The sequence below is a fragment of the Xiphophorus couchianus genome, chromosome 7 (assembly GCF_001444195.1).
Source record: "Xiphophorus couchianus chromosome 7, X_couchianus-1.0, whole genome shotgun sequence".
NCBI lineage: Eukaryota > Metazoa > Chordata > Actinopteri > Cyprinodontiformes > Poeciliidae > Xiphophorus > Xiphophorus couchianus.
The window spans coordinates 12,236,392-12,254,799 of NC_040234.1; the positions used below are offsets into that span (position 1 = coordinate 12,236,392).

General features: G+C 38.4%; 3 protein-coding genes across 4 annotated transcripts; 2 read left to right on the forward strand and 1 right to left on the reverse strand.

Moving 5' to 3' along the window:
* Positions 1 to 1,295: 1,295 nt before the first annotated feature.
* On the forward strand, positions 1,296 to 6,654 carry LOC114148524 (brevican core protein). The gene is made up of 6 exons (XM_028023883.1): positions 1,296 to 1,434; positions 1,719 to 2,750; positions 3,322 to 3,404; positions 3,516 to 3,650; positions 4,359 to 4,461; positions 5,962 to 6,654. Exons 1-6 carry the CDS (start codon positions 1,398 to 1,400, stop codon positions 6,027 to 6,029), a joined length of 1,458 nt encoding a protein of 485 aa, XP_027879684.1. The 5' UTR covers positions 1,296 to 1,397; the 3' UTR covers positions 6,030 to 6,654.
* A 476-nt stretch (positions 6,655 to 7,130) lies between these two features.
* On the forward strand, positions 7,131 to 12,816 carry mettl21cb (methyltransferase 21C, AARS1 lysine b). 2 transcript variants are annotated; one of them, XM_028023908.1, is made up of 5 exons: positions 7,131 to 9,295; positions 9,696 to 9,818; positions 9,948 to 10,111; positions 10,485 to 10,602; positions 11,689 to 12,086. In XM_028023908.1, exons 2-5 carry the CDS (start codon positions 9,701 to 9,703, stop codon positions 12,084 to 12,086), a joined length of 798 nt encoding a protein of 265 aa, XP_027879709.1. In that variant the 5' UTR covers positions 7,131 to 9,295; positions 9,696 to 9,700. The 2 variants fall into 2 exon arrangements, with proteins under 2 accessions (XP_027879709.1, XP_027879710.1); XM_028023909.1 differs by lacking the exon at positions 7,131 to 9,295 and having other exon boundaries at positions 9,546 to 9,818; positions 11,689 to 12,816.
* Positions 12,817 to 12,909: 93 nt separating this feature from the next.
* On the reverse strand, positions 12,910 to 17,992 carry LOC114148517 (rhodopsin kinase-like). Its single transcript, XM_028023871.1, has 7 exons — positions 17,123 to 17,992; positions 15,965 to 16,092; positions 15,226 to 15,383; positions 14,768 to 14,851; positions 14,286 to 14,410; positions 13,986 to 14,187; positions 12,910 to 13,285 (listed from the first exon to the last, which is right to left on the reverse strand). Exons 1-7 carry the CDS (start codon positions 17,819 to 17,821, stop codon positions 12,996 to 12,998), a joined length of 1,686 nt encoding a protein of 561 aa, XP_027879672.1. The 5' UTR covers positions 17,822 to 17,992; the 3' UTR covers positions 12,910 to 12,995.
* Between the last annotated feature and the right edge of the window lie 416 nt (positions 17,993 to 18,408).

An 18,408-nucleotide genomic window follows, 5' to 3' on the forward strand; every position in this document is an offset into this window, starting at 1 on the left:
AGTCCAGAACTTTAAACTCTGTCTTAAAAACAAAGCATTGGCTCAATTTCAAAGCCTTAATGTGCCTTTATCTCTAAAGATAAATGTATGTTTTTGTGAATTTGCTACATACTTTAGCAGTTTTACAAGTTTTGATGGTTTTTGCCAAAGTAATCTTGCATAAATGAAAATAAATTGGATGTAATAGTAACATGTTTCCTTACAAAGAATTTGTAAGCAAACATATTTGTAGGATTTTTTAATTCTTTATCACACACCTGCATATGGTGCTAAGCACAATAGTTATTTTTGGTAAAGATGTTCAAATGTAAGCCTTAAAAAGGGAAAGTATTAAGTTGTGTCAGAACTTTTTGGACTAAGTTTACTGGGCCAAGTAGACTTTTATTTAAATTTCTGTACAGTCCAATAACGTTTCCAGGACCTTCAGAAGTGAAACAAGCCCACATCATCACACATCCTCCACTGTACTAAACATTGATAATTCAGCGTACTCATGCTTTATTTTATACCAGATCTACCTGGAATGTTTGTTGTTGTTTATGGTAATTACTGATGTTTGGTGACCCCAAAACACCTTGCTATGTGCCTCACTGAGCACAGCTAGATTCATTTGGGTTCTCATCCATCTTCAATGTAGACATTAACCTAAGTTGCATCCTATTTATGCCCACGAGAAACTAAAAACTTATAGTTCAATATTTGAAACTTTTAACATAGCAGTGTTCACATACTCCTGGCCGGTTATCTCTATGGGATTTATGGCGTCAAAGACACAAGGAAAAAAGATAGTCAGGCCACGAGACAGGTAGTTAATTATTATTTTTCATTTGAAGATCAGAGTCCAGCTTCAGAGTGCCAGTAAATAGATTTGCTTCCTAGGAAGTTAAGATCAAAATTACCATAGTTGTCTTTTTCAAAAATCATTATTTTCATACAAATTTCTAAAGAGTATTCTGAATTTTATGTCCAAATCTTTCCAATTCTGGTACAAGACTCACTTAAAACAGCCTTTTTTTCCTGTAGTCTTTAAAAACAACTAGCATTTTAATGCTAAATTTTAAAAACTCCAAATACTCTGAGCTTGTGTTATCAATCAGTTTGTGCATGCAGGAGTTTTTGTCTTTATATAGAGAGTGTAAACTTTCTTCCCTAATAATTGTGTCTGAACCAATGCCAAGAGGAAGCAAAAAATGAAAAAAATATGTGGCCCTCTGACAAAATCAGGTCAGGGTTATAAGGTTTATGATTTATGTGAACGAAGAAAAAAGGAGGCAGGATAAGGGCTGTTTAAAAAGATTAGGATAACAGAATAAAGTTATTGTTCAAGTCAGAGAGCAGAGAGGCAACATTTGAAACGGTCTCAATCTATAATACTGAAGCAAATTTTAGAAATCAAGATGAAGACGCTGGTGCTGCTCTTCGTGAGCGTTGCAGGTACGAGAGTTTTAATTTTCCCAGGAGTGGAACAGATTAAATCCTCTCCTGTCTGTCTGTGCTGTTTACTGGGAGCTTACGAGTCTTTCTTACTACACTTTTCCATTCAGTGTAGTTTTGAGCTGTTTTGCTGTAAAGTCTTCTGTCAGAAACTTACTAACAGTGTAATTTTAGTTTAGGTATTTAATAATGAAAGATACAGAAGTTTTACTGCTGACCATTTGTTCTGTTAATAACCTCTGCTTTTTTTTTTATTCCAATATTTTCACAATTTTTATTTACAGTGGCTCTGGGGATGCCAACAGTTTCAAAAGATCCAGTTCTAAAAGAGGGAAACCAGCCACCAGTGGCCGGGGACCGGGTGCCCGTCCAGGGTCATGTGGTGGTGGAGCATCCTGCACCGCAGGTTTTACCTGACCCCAAAGAGCAGCAGGAGAAAACGGCTCCAGCAGAACAGAAAGAGAAAGAGGCTCAACCTGAGACCAAACCAGATGAGGTTCAGGTGGAGGAAGAGTTGGAACCAGAACAAGAACCAGCACCAGAGGGAGAGGCAGGGCCTGTAGAGGGTCCTGACTTGCAGGTGGAGTCTGAAGTTGAAGTTGAAGTTGAAGGGCAACCTCGATATGAACTGGAGGAAGAAGAAGAAGAAATAGACCCTGGTTTTAAGGTGAAATCAGCTCCTAGGGTAGACACTGGAGTTCACATGGAGCTAGAACCAGAAGAGTCACCCGAGTTAAACGAATCTCCAGAGACATTTCAGGCACAAGCGGAGCTCGATAGAGGAATAGGTCCAGAGATGGAAGTTGAAGAGAGGCATATAGACATGGTGGGGAAACCCCTGGCTGTGATGGAGTTAGAACCGCTGGACGGTGCCGACATGCCTGCAGAGGAAGTGAGCGAGATGTCAGAAGAAGAAATGGCTTACAGAGAGGCTTTTCAAGAACAGGATCCTGCTGCTGCTGAACTCTTTCCAGAGGAGGAGGAGGTAGAAGAGGAGGACAAGGTAGACGGAGAGGAAGATTTGAAGCAGAAATATGAAAATAATGTTCCAGATGAGCAAGAAACCTTGGAGCTGGAGCCGGAGTTAACAGGAGAGAAAAATCCAGAAGACACACCAGATGCTGCGGTTCTGGTTGAGGAACCACTGGACCCAGCACCGCAGCAGACGATGCCTCTGTCAGAAAACTATTTCCCAGAGGAAGAGGCAGGAATGGAGATGTATGCAAGGGATGGAGCACCAGAGCAATTCTCAGAGGAGCAAGGAATGGAAGATGAAGGTCTTCCAATGATGATGGAAGATGATACACAAAGGCAAGGTGAGTGGAGATAAAACATTATTCATTTAAAGCCTTAAACAGGACACTGGAACTGTTGAATTTTATTTAAGATTTCATCTACTGTAATTGTTTAAGAGCTTAGTTCTGTTTTTATAGATGAGGTTGCACAAAGGAATTTATTTTTTGTCCATTTTTGTTTAAATATAAAATGTAATAGCTTCACAAATACATAAAAAAATTTATATATTCAATATTTGATGTTTATTCTAAGAATAGGTGTTTCCTCCTCTGTGTACTGTAGTTAGGGTTTCAGGCAAGCCAGGATAATTACGTTTGCAGTTTCATATAGAATAGAATAGAATAGAATAGAATAGAATAGAATAGAATAGAATAGAATACCATATTTACAAGAACAATTAAAAAACTGTATAGAAGCACATATTTTTTAAAAGATAGGTGCACACGCTTATATTTTCGAATGGTAGATGATCTTAGATTTTAAGACAGGCCATAGGTAACCACAAAAATGAATGTAGTTAATATTAAAACGTTTCAATGTTGAAATTATCCTGCAATTAAGAAAATCTTGCATTTTTCTTTTTTGCCACAGGGGAGCGCTATTGTCCTGGTATGATTGTTGATGGGAAGTGTTACCAGTTCTTCAAAGAACCACTCAATTACGAAGACGCCGAGGTATTATTAATACGTCATTTCTTCCCGTTGAAATTATTTATGTTTTAAGATTTCTTTACAAAATTAAGATGATCTCACACAACATTCCTCTGTCTGTTTATTTTCTTGTAGTTCTTTTGCCAAGAACAATTTTCAGGAGGCCACTTAGGCTCCATCGCGACCCAACACGTCCACCAAGAGCTGATGAGTCTTATACAGCAGAGCGGAGGATACACACGTACCTGGGTTGGAGGACGACGACTAGATGTGTGTATTCCTCAGTCAAGAAATAGCTTCATATCTTGTCTTACAATAATAGCAGCTACAGGACCTGCACACGATTAAATGAGGCCCTGAGCAATGTTTTATTTGGAGGCTCACTTTCAGTGAAGCCTGTCTGCCACCACATTATCACCAAACATCCTGTTGCATTGTCTATGCTTGAATTTTTGTGCTTTTTCTATTGTTATTATTGCATTCTGTATTATTCCAACTTCTCTTGAGTAAAATATTGTGCGACAAAATGTCTGACAATAACATTACTCTTCAAAAAATATTCATTACGTAAAATTTTAAGTTAAAAACATACATTTTTTCCAACATTTCACTTAGGTTCCTTTTATATTTTCAATTTATTTATTTAAAATTAAATGAATTGTCAGATATACTGTTGTTGGTACATATTGCCTTGCATTAAAAAGGTTCTGGGTTCAACCCAGGGTCTAAACAAACACAAGACACAAGCAGCAGAAATTATTCAATTAGGTTTAAATTATTACTTTGTTACTGTCCAGTCTAAGGTGTTCTTCTGTATTCAAACTGTCCACACAATTGTCAACATGTCCTCAGATAATTTAGCTTAACTTTAACGGGAGGCCTTAATTTTTGGACCAGCTCTGCATCGTTCGAACGGTTCATTCTTCAAGTGAATGAACCGGAATGACGGGTTCTCATGTTTATTTTGCTACATTGCAGAAACGCTTCGTCTGGTTGGACGGATCCCGCTGGAGCTATGAAGACTGGCTCCCAGGCGAGCCAAATCACACATCCGGAGTGGAGAACTGCGTGGAAATTCTGGGTGAGAGATGACCTGCTGGTCAAATTTGAGATTTTTATTGAGGTTGGAAATATCTTTTTAAATTTCAATATTTTTATTAAAAATATATATATAAATAAATAACGTTTTTAGGAACATGTTGAAATATCGATTGAAACTGAACACAGAAATTAATTTTGAACTTAATGGTTAAATTAAAATCTTAACGAAAAAGTTTCTTGATAGGGACATCTGAGATAAAGGAGCGATGTGTCTATGTAGCTGTAAAACTGGGAAAACAATGAGAAGTAAGGCGGGAAGTTTTAGCTTAAAACCAAATGATTCACTTTTGAAAAAGTTCAGCCTCAATGGAGAGTTAAACTGAAACACAACTTAATTACAAGTTGTTTAGAACTAATATTAGTGCCTCATTATGCTGAAAAACTTTGTTGTAATAAAGTTTCTTATACTTTCAGCTTGTTTGGTGCAGCTTGTAAAGCCTCATGAGGAGTTTATTGAAAACACTTCACACTGACATATTTCCATAACCCATTTGCATCCTGCTCTGCCTCCTGTCGATAGAGCGCGCCCTGAACAACCCGCTCCGTGTCCAGCATAATTCACAGGGAGGATGTAATCTCCTGCTGTGACGTAACAGCAGCTGTGGAAAAAAACAGACTCCCTTCATGTCTGAAAAGCAGCTTGATTTCTATCCAGAAATGCAGTCCGTACTATAGTTTAAAAACATATCAGCAGATATTTTAAAGATGTTAGCGGCGCTTAAAATTACTGTTTAATTTATGTAATCAAACCAGATAACTTCTAACTTTACCTAAGTAGATATGAAGCGGTGCAGCTAAACAGTGAGTTTGGCGTAAAGAAAATAAAGGAAGTTTACTCCCCCGTGGTTTATTGTCACAAAAGATGCTGCTTCTTTAAGCAAACACATATTTTTACTGATTTCGCACATATCGATGTGGGTGACAGCAGGCAGAGCAGACGTGTGTGGAGCTAAAAACAGCGAGATGAACAGTTTTTCCCTCAGGTTGCCCTCTAAACATAGAAAGGTGAACTGTGTTTGGTCAATTCTGCAAGCTTACATTATTGGATATAAGTTTCATAATTCAACACTGAATTTTAGCCTCCATGTTTGATGAAGTTTAATCGGCTAATGTCACCCACTAATGTTTACAAAACTAACTATTTACTTTAAGGAGCAATAAATTGTTTAGATTTTCATATATGGTCAAGTTGGTTTGTGTATTTGTTTTTTTCAATTAAGTGAAATGGTGATTAATTGTCTTATTTACTCAAGTTGTCTATCTGATATTAAAATTTGCTTGATAGAGTGAAATATTTAAAATGTGACAATAAAAAGCAAAAACAGAAGAAATCTGTATGGAGGCAAAATATTTTTAAGACAGTACATGGTAGTTTATAAAATGTTTTTTTTATTTAAATATTAAAAGTTGCAGTAAAGGAAAGCTTAAATGTATAACTTTTAACTCATGATTAGATTTTTGTCTGTTTTTGTTTCTTCAGGAAATGGAAAGTTTAATGACTTCACATGTTGGGAACCTCAGGCTTTCGTCTGCTCCTTCCCTGCTTAGTAAATTCAGAGGAAGAACAACAAGCTACTTTTTTTTACCTGAATGTATGCCTAATTCAGAGTTTTATCCATTGCTTTATGTCTGTATTTATCAATTAGGAACAAACTTTTTGGACTAAATAATTAGGCTAAAAAGAAAAATAGATAAGTCAATTTTTCAGTCAAAACCATGTGGTTTTTGGCTTCTGTCAATCAGGATTAGTTTTGTACATTTATAAACGATGTTGGGTTTGTTTTTAGAAAATGGGTGAAGCTCACTTGTAACATTTTCATGTCACATGCTCCAATCATAATACAGCAACGTTTGATTTAATGGAATCAGCTGGTTGGGGTGAAATTCAAACCTCATACTTGAGTTATTTCTCGATGTATTTGATTTTAAAAAAGAAACCTTTTGATAAAGAAAAAACTTCTTAACAGTTATTATATTGTTGTGAATACCAGCATGAGGTAGCATGTAATTACACTGTTATTGCATGTTTATAAGTACACGTTTATATGTTCAAGCTTTAAATACGCTTCAAAAAAACTCTAATATTTGCTGTCAGAATAACTTGAGATACAATAATAAAGTATTAACAAGGTTTTTTTCTCAACTTGTATAAATTAAAGCATAATTTCATATTCATATAACCATGTTATTATGAGTACAATTTAGGGGAGTGAAGGTGATTTAATTGCAATCTTCAGTTGTTAATCTCGTCATTTATAAAGTATACCTTATGGGTTTTCTATTAGTTGTTTTAAATACAACAAATTGAGAAAACCTTCCTGAAAAAAGGCTTAGGTTAGGTTTAACTCCTGCAGATGTTTCCAATATCCTTGATTAGTTAAAACTATACATTTCTCATTAGGAAATAGAGATGACAAATTTTAATTGTGAGTCAAATGCAGTGTATTTAATAAATAATGTATTTAATGTAACTGCCAAGCAAAACACTAATAGTCCGTTTAATTCATTTACATAACGTAGACTCCTGTAACGTAGATTGGGGAGAAACCAGGTTATGTTTGTTATAAACAGTCAGCTTAAAACTGTGAGTGTGTTTGCAAAACTGATCACAAGTGATCACACTCTTCTGTTAATAAAGCATCTTTGTGGATTGAATAGAAATACTCGCCCTCTTTTTAAAATTACTACGGATTAACACCCATTTACTGATTTATTTACATTCCCCTGCTGCAAATAGAGCTACTATAAGCCCGCTGTGCCTACATGCTGCTGTGTGACTCATTTTCCACTGACCCGTACACAATCTTTTCCTGACCTTTGCACACAGAGATGAGGATTACAAACTCTAAGGTCTTTATCCTGATGTTATATTTGCTGACTGCTCCACCTATGGATGCATAAATTATCACCACACACACATACACACGCACGTCCTCACCACCATTCCTAATATTCAGATGACAGGGACTTTTCTCAACTATTGTTCAAAATGCCACATGGGTTCTCTCAGGCTTTCCACTGCTCTCCTACCAGGAAAAGTTATGGCTGCAGGAATTAAGAGATCAAGATTAAATGGGCATGTGAGCTCTGCTACTCATAGGAATAACTCTTATAGCTTTAGTGTACAGTAAGTATTTAAATAGCTCACATTAATTTATGGACTCTATACATCATCAGAAAGGATTGTTTTTGTTGTTGTGAGTCAGGGAAATTTCACAGCAGAGATTAATGCATAGAACAGAGAGCCGTATATTCCTCTTGTTGGGATCATACCGCTCTGCAGTGATGGAAATCCCCCCCAGCCCCCCATAATACCTTCACTGATTATTAGTGTTGCTGTTTAGATGAAAGTGACTCACTGTTTGTGCTCACCATCTGTCAGTTCAAGCCATTTTCCAGCTTCATGCAGCACCGCCACCTGTTTGCCGGCTCCACTCTGTGTGTTTGTGAGCTCAATTCACCGAAGCTGTGAATCCTCCCACCTAAACCTGGACAGCTTGGCTTACAACGCCGTCACCGAGTCCGCTCTCAGTCAGCAGGCTGGACTGTGCTGCTAGCAACATCACACCCAAAACAAGATTTAGGGAATTGTCGTTTAGTGTGTTTTTATGTACCAACACTTAACTCTTCTACGTAATTGTAGTGTTAACTATTGGTCTGACAACACTCAAGTTTACCAGTATTTTATTTCTGGTATACTTGACTAATAAACGTCAACAAATATTTCTTTTGGTTGAATGACACCTGAACTTGTCTTTACCATTTTGAAGAGTGGATAAGGGAAATGGATCTCAGAGGAAACATCCCTTGTGTTTTATCTACAGTATGTCTCTGCACCATCAAATTTCTTTATAATAACTGCAAAACCTCCTCCTGCAGAAACCCATTTATCACCCAATTATTTCATTTAGGCATGTGGCAGCAGGGAAACACTTAAAACATGCAGGACAGTGTTGATAGAATTGACTAGCACCTTCCCAAACTTTCTGGTAAGCCATAAATAGGTCAATGTAAAAATGAGAAATGCTTTTGTTGCAATTAGCGGTAGTGAAATGATTAGAGAAACATGGTAAAAGCAATTTCTGAATGTGGGATTTGTTTTGAAAACATATATATATCCTTTAATGGCTTCACAGCACACGTATGGAGGATGAAAGGCCTCTTTGCCATCACACAAATTTTTTTTCTCGCCTCAGATTCTCAATAAGAGTCAACTCAGGACTCTAGCTGGGCCACTCCAAAATATATCTGTTATATAAATAGATATAAGCTTATGGAAAGATGGTAAAATGAAAACTTCAAACCAACATCTGCCAAAAGAAATCTGTGCTTTTAATTTTTCACGTTTAGAGACCCATATAAGGTTGTTTAGTTGACCAAACATTTTTTTGATCTGGTTGCCTCCATCTTTTGTGAGCAGGTTTGCACTAGAAGGGAATAACTCTTGCATGACACACATTGTTAAATTTAAAGGCACAACAACTCACATATTGTCAAACCAATCAAGAGAACAGGTTGGGACTAACAGAAGATGTGAGGAAGAGGATGAAAGGTGGGGGTGCATGGGAGTAGGCTTCAATCATTTAGTGCTTAAATCTTCTGCACATGTGTGGCATAGCAGAGGATATAGCATCACACAATGCAAGCTGCTGTTGAGGCATTGGGAGGGGTCCCTGGCATAGACCCCTGCTTCCCTCAGAGGCAGGTCACAGAGGACAGATGATGCCGTCTCTATAAAGACATGAACTCAACCTACAAAGGTGCGCACTCTGGCAAAAATATAAATTAGAAGAGGAGAGTACCGCTTCCTGAAGGTATGTTTCACATTTTCTGAAATTTGACATTTCAACTAATAATTTTCATTCCACTTACTGAGATGGCTAAAGAACAACACAATGTGTGTTTTGCGTTGAAAAACAAAACTGATAGTGTTAGAAACTACTTTCCATACTTGTTCTGAACTTCAGCACATTGTAATTTCTTTAGAAAACTCTGCATTAGCTCTGGTTGTCACATCTGATAATAGAGGAAATAATCTGGTGGACACAAAAAAATATATATATGTACATATATACACCAATGAGTGTTGCTGTCTAGTTGTCGACTCTATGCATTTGCTTTTATCTCTTGTTCCCAAAATGTGCAGGAGATTTTCAGCATTTATATGAAGATGTTTATCACTTTCTGATGTTCTCATCTCTCAACACTGTTCAGAAGACATGGAAGGATTGTTATCAGCCAGCGAATCTTTTCTACCAAAGAATTCGGAAAGCAGAAGGAAAGAAATCATGAGTCATAATGAGAAACTGCAGAGCAAGGAAGGAATGACTGATCTGGGTAAACCACAATTCACCCTATCAGGACAAGTTGTCACTGAAAAGAACAGAGAACTATTTTTATACAGTTACTCATTACAAAGCCTGACCAACACTAACATATAAATGTATCTGATGTCTTGTGCTGAAGCTTTAACAGACCAAGATATGATGACAAGAGAGGGTCTGGACAGGAGGAATGTCTGGGAGCCGAGCGTTTACTATCCCCTGGGAAAGGAGTCCTTTCATTTTGTTGGTCATGAAGTCAACATCCGGGAGTCTACGGACTCATACGGAGCTCTGATTTGGCCCGGGGTAAGTTCTTCCATCACCATTCTACAAATTCACTGGACAACAGCAGTGGCTTTTGCATGAATGGTTCCCTGAGTGAGGCATGCTTACTGCCACCCCCCAACCAATCTAAATACAGTGGATTGTCTAAATTTAAGATGCCGTGCAAATTCATACAAAGTGAGTTAAATAGTCACACTATTCTCAACAGCAATGGGGTGGCAGATGTCCATTGACTGCACTGGTACAAAATGTGCACCTAATTTGTTTTTTATTTTATATTTGTGTGGTCTTCCTCTTTCTGATTCCACTCTGGGCAACTAGCTACCTGGTCCATATCAAAAACTGCCATGGCTGATAAATGTAAAACCATAATAAAAAAAATGTCTCTTTATAGGCAATAGCTCTCTGTCAGTTCTTAGAAAACAACCAGCAACAAATGAACCTGATGGACAAAGCAGTGCTAGAGCTCGGAGCTGGAACTGGCTTACTCTCCATAGTGGCAAGTTTGTTAGGTAAGTTTGTGTTTACAAGGTTTGAATTAATTATTTTAAATTCTTGAAAAGGGATGGATGGATATTGTTAAATTTTAGTTGTTTTTATTGGCTGATTAATTTTTTTTTTTTTTTGGTGTGAATGCTTTAGCTTTGTAGCTAATTTTAGTTTTAATGTAGGTTGTTGCATACTGTGGGAAGTAAATTACATCAGATCAACATGCTAGCGATAGCCTACATGCTATTATTATTATTATTATTACAAACGTCTGCTTGCACATTAGTGGAGTAAAATTATGAAACTTGACATTTAGTGATCCACAATTTTTGACATATTAGCTAAAAACTATAACACTCACTGCTCTTCAACAGATGGCCTTACAATCTGGCTTTGTAATCAGTCTTCTGGACCAATTTATGAGACTCCATAGCTGGGATTTTTACATTGACTTAAAGTTTTCACTCATTTTCAACAGTTTTTCAATACATGTTTTATACAGACTATTTTGCTTTTTCTGCTGCTTCTCCTTTCTCATATTTCTGCAAGTCTTCTGCGGTCGACTTAAAACGCTTCTGCAATTTTCACCAAACACATTCGGCTTACGGCAGAATTTTCGCAAGCAATGCAAATTTTTCTAGGTTTTATTTTATTCTTTTGACATTTTAGTACATTTTAAAAGTACAGTACAGACCAAAAGTTTGGACACACCTTTTAATTCAATGAGTTTCCTTTATTTTCATGACTATTGATGTTGTAGATTCACACTGAAGGCATCAAAACTATGAATAACACATGTGGAAATATGCACTAAACAAAAAAGTGTAAAACAACTGAAAATACCCCTTATATTCTAGTTTCTTCAAAGTAGCAACCTTTTGCTGTGATTACTGCTTTGCACACACTCTGCATTTTCTTGATGAGCTTCAAGAGGTCGTCACCTGAAATGGTTTTCACTTCATAGGTGTGCCCTGGCAGGTTAATAAGTGGGATTTCTTGCCTTATAAATCATGAAAATAAAGAAAACCCATTGAATTAGAAGGTGTGTCCAAACTTTTGGTCTGTACTGTATGTCACTCAAAAAAATAAAAGTACTATGTCTCCAACAGGTGCCTGGGTGACGGCTACTGATCTGCCTGACATCTTGTCTAATCTGTCCTTCAACCTTCGCCGGAATACCAAGGGGCGTTCACGCTACATCCCTCAGGTGGCTGCCCTCTCCTGGGGCCAGGAGCTGGAGCGAGACTTCCCCTTCCCGTCCTACCGCTACGATTATGTGTTTGCAGCTGATGTGGTGTATCACCACGACTTCCTTGAGGAACTGCTGAGCACTATGCTTCACTTCTGCAGACCAGGCAGTGGGACAACCCTGCTTTGGGCGAACAAAATTAGGTTCCCGTCAGACCTGAGGTTCGCAGAGTACTTTAAGAGCCGTTTCAACACAACACTGCTTGTTGAGGCACCGCAGGAGAATGTGTGGATATACAAGGCCACAGCAAAGGAGTGAACAAACGAGATGTAAAAGCCAGAAACTACCTTAAGAACTTCCTAAATTTGTTTGTCTTTTGTTGATTTAAATCAATGCAGGGAAACGTTTGGCTTGTTCCCTTATCACACGGTTCGTATTTTCCAGTAATATCACATGAAATGAAATCACTGTAATACTTTCCAAGTACCCTTTCAGTTTTGATGTGGGCCTGTATGACATTCCTTGACTGGAGTCTAAACACCATGCAAAGTTCCTGACACAAGATTTCATATGAATAAACTATTTTTATTTTAATCTTTTTAAACATTTTCTACTTCTGAACAATATATATTTTTTAGAAATAATTAGTTTCCTATTATTTACCTCAGAAAAACCGACCCAACACAGTGCTTCATTCACAGTTATTCATTATAAGTGACAATAGTTGATCAATAAATAAATGTTTAGGAAATATTTAAAAACAAGCGTGAAAGTTTGAGCTTTTTGGGGCCTTGTAGAGTGGAATAAAATCAGTTTTATAACTTATAAAGAAGAAAAAAACACTTTCACATAAATGGCATATGCTCTATAGCAGCGTGTTGACAAAAAAAAAGCTTTTGAAATGTTCAGAAAATTACTGACAGCACCAGATGCATAATTACTAAAACTCTATTAATGGGATTTTTAAAACGCCTTGTGTGAATTCAGCACATGACCACATAACATTAAGTTAAGTTGTTTGGAATTGCTAAATAAAGTCCTCTCCAAATTCAAGCTTCATCTTTATTTTGCCCTTTGCCTTTCCAGAAAAGGAAAACAGTTCAAAACTTTCTCCATCTGTAGTCAGAAAGCTCAGAAGACACTTGTCCTTCCTGGGGGCGTTAATGACCTCTTCTAAAGAAATACAAGTCTATAAACTGCATTTATTTTCAGTTTGTGTCCATGACTTTACGATATGCAGCAAGTTGAGGACTTTGGCTGCTCCAGGATGGACTCTCTGCGGAGATCGTTTGGAATGGTGCCTTCAGGCCCCCAGAGGTTCAGCTCTCCATAAATGCCCATGTCAATCATCTCCTCTTGCCAGGGGATTGAGATGTTGCCTGTAGCAAACTCGTCGAAAAATGTCTTATCGGGATCCTCCAAAGCGACACCCCTCACCGAGGAGAAAGCCCCAACGTCATCCAGATCCTTGGCGTAGACTACCTTAGGGTCGGGGACAAACGGAGGCAGAAGAATACCTGAGGAGTTCAGAAAAAATAGATGTGTTAAAGCTTTACTGGTACCTACTGAGACTTTATAACGTTACAAAGCCATTAGTGAACGTTTGAATGTTTTGACATTTTGTTACATTTGAATTACCAATACATAAACTTCATAAACTCTGGAATTTTGTGTGATAATCAGTGGACAATTGTGAATCAGAAGGAAAATGATACTCGTATATTTACAGAATAAAAGTCTGAAAAGTGTGGCATGCATTAACATTTAACCCCTTATATCTCTGCCTGTTTGTGTTGTTTCTTTGTTCTCCACCAGTCTCAGGTCTTTGGCACCCTCTTTCAGGTTTTCTTTACCAACTTTATAAACTTTAACATATTTTCTTTCCACACTGAAGAAGATCATTCCCATACTGTGATTCTGCCACCATCATGTTTCCTCTTGGGGATGGTGTGTGAGCTCTACTCACTAGTTATTTACCTCTGAAGGCAGTAGTTGCATTGAAATTTGTTTAGGGACATCAGAGTAAAAGGGGCTGAACATATATGTATACCTTTTTTTTGTACTTGTAAAAAAAAGATTTAAAAAAAACATTCATCCTTTTCTTTCCACTTCACAATTAGGTAATACTTTATGTTGGACTATGGGATAAATACACAAATATTATTATACTCTGTGGTTCACGTATGTCAACTCAAGAAAAGATTGACGGCTGCGTACCTGCATTGAGTTTCCTCCAGTTAATGTCTTTGAAAAAAGGATGTGCTCTGATTTCATCGCAGCATTCGTTCTTGAACCCCATCCTCTGATCAACCTCTTTAGCCAACAGCCCGTCACACAGCGATTTCGCGTGTTCACTGAAGTTATCTGGATAGGTCACCACGCGGTTCAGCATGCGCTCCTTCATCTCTTCTCTTTCAACCTGAGCAGACGACGAACAACCTCTCATCAGCTCATTTATCCTATAAACTCCAACATTTCCACATGAATCGACAGCCGCAGCTACCGAAAGAGCCGAACCTTTTCTCCTCGGTTTCTAAACGGATTCTTGGCTGCGATAAACTCATACAGAGTCACCCCCAAGGTGAAGTAGTCCACTGAGCTGTCATATTTATCTCCTTTCAGCATCTCTGGAGCCATGTAACCTGCAAGAGGAAAAATAATCAGTGAAATAAATATTTTAAAATGTAACTTTACAGAGTTTATGTCTGTGTGTGTCCTTTCCACATATTCAGGAAATACAGAGTGGTGGGTCAGGTTGATGTTGGAGCAAATGTGGTGCGATAGGGGAAGAAAGGGATAAACTTGATTTTGTTCATTTAAAGGCCTGCTTGTTGCATCAAGGAGGACAGGCCATTATAGTTATAGAGACACAAATATGATGGCAGAGAGATAAAAAAAAAAAAAAAAGAGTTGGAGGGACACCAGTAACAACAACTGTGAAATGTACAAAGAAAAAACTTCCATAAATGGAGACAATAAGAAGGTAAAATTAGACTAACCTGGTGTTCCAGCGTAGCCTTTAGTCATTGTTTTGCCTTCTTTTAGCTCTACAGCAAGACCCAAGTCAGATATACGAACATTACCTGATTAAACAAATTAGAATCAAATTAATAGAATACCACAAAAAAATTCAACTTTTTTTTTTTATTTCAAATTATGTTATTGTCGTTGCACGAAGACACAACAGTGAAGCACACAAAAAACTACTGAAAATCACGAGTGTGTCTATAAATACATAAATATACAAATAATAATATATTACGAAGTACATATAATTTAGCACTTTCACACAGTCTTAGTGATGGCATTGTTGAGCAATCTGATGGCAACTATTTCTAAGTCCGGCTGTTGAACAGCGGACGCTGCAGAATCTTGTGCCAGACGCCAAACGGATGACCAGACCACGGGGAGGACAGGTGTAATCTACAGGCACTGAGGTTTCAGTAAGAGCATTTACCATCATTGTCAAGAAGCACATTTTCTGGTTTGAGGTCACGGTAGATGATTCTTTTCTGGTGGAGGTGCTCCAGACCCTGGATGATCTGAGCGATGTAAAAACAGGCTCTGGGCTCGTCAAACCCAGGGTTGTTCTCATCCACCAGATAGATGTGGTACCTGAACAGAGCAAACAACAGAGGACGACTCTTCACACGTAAAGAACGCTGCTAACGTTCATAATATTGTGGATAGATGGATATTATAATACTCAATGATATTTTTCATGTATTGTAATGCATTTGATATGAATTGAAAACTATTTTTAAAAAGCAGTCAGATTTTCTGGAAAAGCAGAATGTGAACTTGTTTTCAACTTTAAATGACGATACGAGGTCAGCGCTTTAGGAGAACCCACAAAACATTAAGCGTCCGCCGCTTAAAATGGATGCCTTGTTTTGCCTTCATAAAGCATTCCTTTGGGGACGTATTTGCATGAACTGATTCTGAACTTGTGCCCTTCTGCTTGGTATGAATGTTGCTGAGATTCCTTCATCTGAAGGACATGAGTTTGGATTTTATAAGCAAGCAAAAAGAGATGAGAAATAAATTCATGCACAGAAGTTAGAGTTAAATTACACTTGGTATAACTGCTGAAGTTTCATCTCGCCTTTTTTAGGTCATCCCTCTCAAATCAGTTATTCTTATGTTGAAACAGTGGGATAAAAAAAAAAACTGTGTGGTTTGCATAGTGAATTTACTTGAGGTCTCCTCCATTCATGATGGTCATGACCAGACAAAGCTCGTCCTTTGTCTGGAAGGCATAAGCCAATGAGACAATAAAGCGACTGTGGACCTTCTCCAGAATCCTCTTCTCCACCATTGCCCCCTACAGGGATAAAACATGAGAGGCGATTTTAATAAAATGAGATAAGTGACTTTAAACAACAAAAAGCTACAACAGAGCCTTGTGCATTAGTGCGAGGGTCTGTGCCATTTTCGGGAGGAAGTGGGACGTGCATTTTGCAAGATGACCTTAGCCAAGTCAAGGGCAAGATCTAACTGTGCAAGGAGTTCCCTTCAGAGGAGCTTTTCAGTAAAGCCCCCAGTAATCACTCTATTCCTGTCTCAGTGTTTAATTCTGCAGGCTAAAGCCAAACGAGACAGAGGCAGGGACAAAGATGATTAACAGCCCTGCAGCCTGGCAAGCACAGAACACTTTTACTAATACATAAAGCCAAATTAACATCTTTATTATTCAAACTTCTTTGGAACAAAAAGAGCAGCTAAAGGGGCGTCTAATTGAATGTAATGCCTAACAAAGTAAAGAAACCAGTGATAACTTCATGCCATAAAACGCTTTATGCATTGAAATTGTCGTAAATTATGCAGTTTGCTGTGTGGGAAAAATAAACTTTCATCAGTTCCCACTTTTGCATATCTCATTGAAGAGAAGGAAGTCTGATGTTTGCTTAACTATAAAAGAGTCACAAACATATGCACAGCTGAAAATGTTGCACAATAAATAAAAATTGCTGTTGTCATAGCGTCAGTGTTTGCAATGCCTCAGTCTAGGGACGTCTTGGTTGCCACATCATCCAACGTTTCAGGCGCTGTGCATTCACTATCCATCACTATCCATTACGCCGCGATCAAGTTCTTACAGATCAATCACACAGTGTGAGGTGCAGACTATCTGATGATGGAAAACTTTGATTTTGACAGAATTTGCTATCTTTTTTTAATATAAGATTAAACTATTTCTTCTGGTACTAGAAGTTTATAGATTTTACATACTTTCTTTTATTATTATCATCAACGAAGACGATAAAGTCCTTTTTCTAAATCAACTTTGAAGACATTGTGTGTTTTCAAGGCCAGCTGAGTAACAGGCATAGAAAAAAGTGCAGTGCTTTCACCTCATAACCTTTCCTCTTCTTCAGCCTCTTCTTGTTGAGTTTCTTACATGCGTAAAGTTTCCCAGTGGCTTTCATCTGACAGGCAGACACCTCCCCGAAGCCACCTTTCCCCAGCACACGGAAGTCCAGGAACCAGTCCGCATCCATGGGCTGCATCTCCAGCCACTTCCACTGCAGGTACCTCTTCAGGTACATGCTCTCCAGATAGAAAGTGTAAGGGGCCTCTCGGAGGTACTCCAGCGTTTTGGCCAGCGATGCAGAGAACAAATCATCCCCTACAGCCCCCAGGTTTTCCTTTACCTTGGCTATGATGTCCTCAGGAAGGTACGGGCAGAAGTGTTTGGCAGATGGGTCCATGTACCTCTGGACAATCTTGGAGGCTTTCTTTCCTCTGTCAGAGTCCTCTGCCAGGTCATAGTCCTCGATGTCTTTCCACAAACGACAAGCGCCGTGATACTCTTTATTCGCTTCCAAGAATTCCCTAAAGAGGCGTTTGCCGATTGGCTGTTCCACACAGACCGAGTCAAAGGCCAAATCTAGGGAGTCCCTGAGGCCCTCACAGACGGTGATGTGGGGCAGTTTGAGGCGAGCGTGGTACTTCTTATCCCGGGCTGCTGCAGGGTTGGAGCCATCGATGCTTCCACGTGCGTTGATGTACGCAGAATTTGCTACCACAGTGGTCAGTCCTCCAATATCCATGTTGAGGGCAAGTGAGTGTTAGGCAAAGGAAAGGGAAGACATTGCAAATAGAGAGCAGAGGCAGATGATGTTTGATAATAATTACTCTCCAAAAGTGAGGATGGAAAAGGGGGAAAAGGAGCGAGGAAACAGGAGACAGAGGAGTGGTAGAGGGAGCATAAGGGGGGAAATGCAACTCAAGAAGACTGCAGCACACTTTGAGGGACTGTGCTGCACAAATACACACACACAGGAACACACACATCTGAGTCAACACCTTTCAGTAATCCATTAACACCCCAATGCCCCAGACAAAGTGTGCGAGCACCTGCTGGAACAGTACAACTCCAGAACCGTCTGCAGGAGTCAACCGGTGCAAGTAGGCTCGACTCATTTTGCTGTAGTTTGAAAAAGTAAAACGCTCTAAAACTGAATGAGGCTGACTATAAGTTGTTTGTTGCTAATGCTTATCCTAATTTAAGGGTAAAAGGAATCAACGCAATGATCTGCAAATGATTTTTTTTTTAAACTAATAAATAAATATAACTTGTACTTCTGCAAGACATTTCAAAGAGAGCTGCCTGATGGTCAAGAATACAGAGATTTTA